General features: G+C 42.3%; 1 protein-coding gene across 1 annotated transcript in view; it reads left to right on the top strand.

Moving 5' to 3' along the window:
* Positions 1 to 223: 223 nt before the first annotated feature.
* The window catches only part of LOC118414096 (transmembrane protein 263-B-like), a 4,034-nt gene continuing 2,378 nt past the window's right edge, over positions 224 to 1,879 (top strand). The window contains exons 1-2 of the mRNA XM_035817869.1: positions 224 to 674; positions 1,720 to 1,813. Of these exons, the coding sequence (XP_035673762.1) occupies positions 603 to 674; positions 1,720 to 1,813 (166 nt within the window). The 5' untranslated portion in view covers positions 224 to 602. The remainder of the gene's footprint in view (positions 675 to 1,719; positions 1,814 to 1,879) is intronic.

Below are 1,879 nucleotides of genomic sequence, written 5' to 3' on the forward strand. Positions count from 1 at the left end.
AAACACTGGGATCGTCCATTTACAATAACGGGGAAAATAATGAAAAATTCTCAAAATAATTTTCTATTGATAATACATTGCGTCCTATAAAAGTAAGAATAATACATTTAATATATATTCATACCATAACTTATGTAAAATATACTTTGTTGTCCATACTTAAGGTTCTATTATTACTATATTTTGACACTATACCCCTACTATCCATATGGTTCACCCTAATAGAATCCAGCTGGCCTGTTTGCGCCACGTCGCGCGCACCCAAGAGTTGGTTGGGCTAGCGGATCTGAACTTCGGGTTTTCCTCCCGTATTTTTAGGTAATCTGTAGCCGAGTTTTCGCTAGTTTTCTCATATTTAGACAGACTAAATACCCACCGAGTATTTCCTGGAGTGACCGAGTGTGTAGACTCTGTATTTAGAGCACAGTTTATCGTTTGTCTACGCAGAGGTTTGTTGTTGTGATTGCGCCATCCTCGCACCTCCGTCTTCGTGTCGACTTTGGGCACCGTTTTGTGGTTCTTACACAACTGGGAGCGTCTGTAGCCCCACGTTAGCTGGACACGGCTCAAGTTGTCGATTCTGTGACTCTGTAGACACCAAGATGCGAGCCGAGGGAGGTGTAGAGGATCATCTTGTCATGAGGGGGAAAGGATCATCACCCACCAAAGTCAAGGTAAGCTGTGCTGTGCACAGCCACGCACCAGGGTTTGACCTAAAAATATCATCATCCATTACGCATTACAGAATTTGTTCCAAACAAGTCTTGCTTTGCACTGAACTGTAATAATTGTCCTGTTAAAACTTATTGCATCATCCTTTGTAAAAACTGAATAACGTTATTGTTTTAAGAGACTATTCTGGTCACCACAACCAAGGAGGTGACCTATTACCAACAAGGGGTCAGATCAGAAATTATCATATGTAAGGATAATGGCATAGATTATGAAGGACATGCCATTGTGAAAAGGCTGTTGCAAATGTCAGCTATGGCCATGCATATTTATTTTCCCATGTTCCTCAAGTTTTTGCTGACGTCTTATTTTGTAAAAAAATTTTTTCTTGCCCCCATTTTTTTGTGAAAGCTTTTATCTTGCCCACCCATCCTTCCCGTTCAGGGGAAGTCCCAGCTTGTTGTTTACAATGAATAATCAAACCACAACTGTTCTGAAAGACAATAGGGGATGCAGGTATCACATGTACAAGATGTGCTAAATATTGCGTCGAAATAAGGAGTTAATGATTACATTACGTGTTTGTTGTTCACTGTTAGGACCTTTCAGACTTGTGTCATCTGCATACAGGGGGTTATTTTTGGCACCATTAAATTGGCCTCAGCTCAGCAAGAAATCTGATGAGCTTGTCATTAGCACTTGTCACACCAAACCACTGGTACAGTGGTAGTGAGGGTAGCATGGACCTAGTCTCCAAGCAGACCCTACGGTGCCTAAAGAGATAGTATCAAAGCTGGCAAAGGAGTATAGCCGGCCAAAGGGAGATAGCCGGCCAAAGGGAGTCAAACGGGTGCCACTATAGTCTATACTAAGTCCCTTGCCAGCTTTGATACTATTTCTAAGGCACCGTAGGGTCTGCTTGGAGACTAGCATGGACCAACGGTGGCCTTCCTGGAGGGAGACTGTTAGAGTGCTGTTGTTGTATATAGATATGACCTTTTAAAAAGAGACTTAGTGTTGACTGAAGTATTATTTCTTTCTTGACAGACGGAGGAGTTCATGTTTGAGGAAGAAGACGATCCAACAAGAACTGTGGAGAGTGTGAAAGAACCAGCTGGAGATGGACAGCCTCCAAAAGAAGGTAAGTCATTGTGACTTCCGTAACAGCACACATTATTAGCCTGGTATCCAGCCGTAATATAGCTCC

This window comes from Branchiostoma floridae, chromosome 4, assembly GCF_000003815.2.
Source record: "Branchiostoma floridae strain S238N-H82 chromosome 4, Bfl_VNyyK, whole genome shotgun sequence".
Classification (NCBI taxonomy): domain Eukaryota; kingdom Metazoa; phylum Chordata; class Leptocardii; order Amphioxiformes; family Branchiostomatidae; genus Branchiostoma; species Branchiostoma floridae.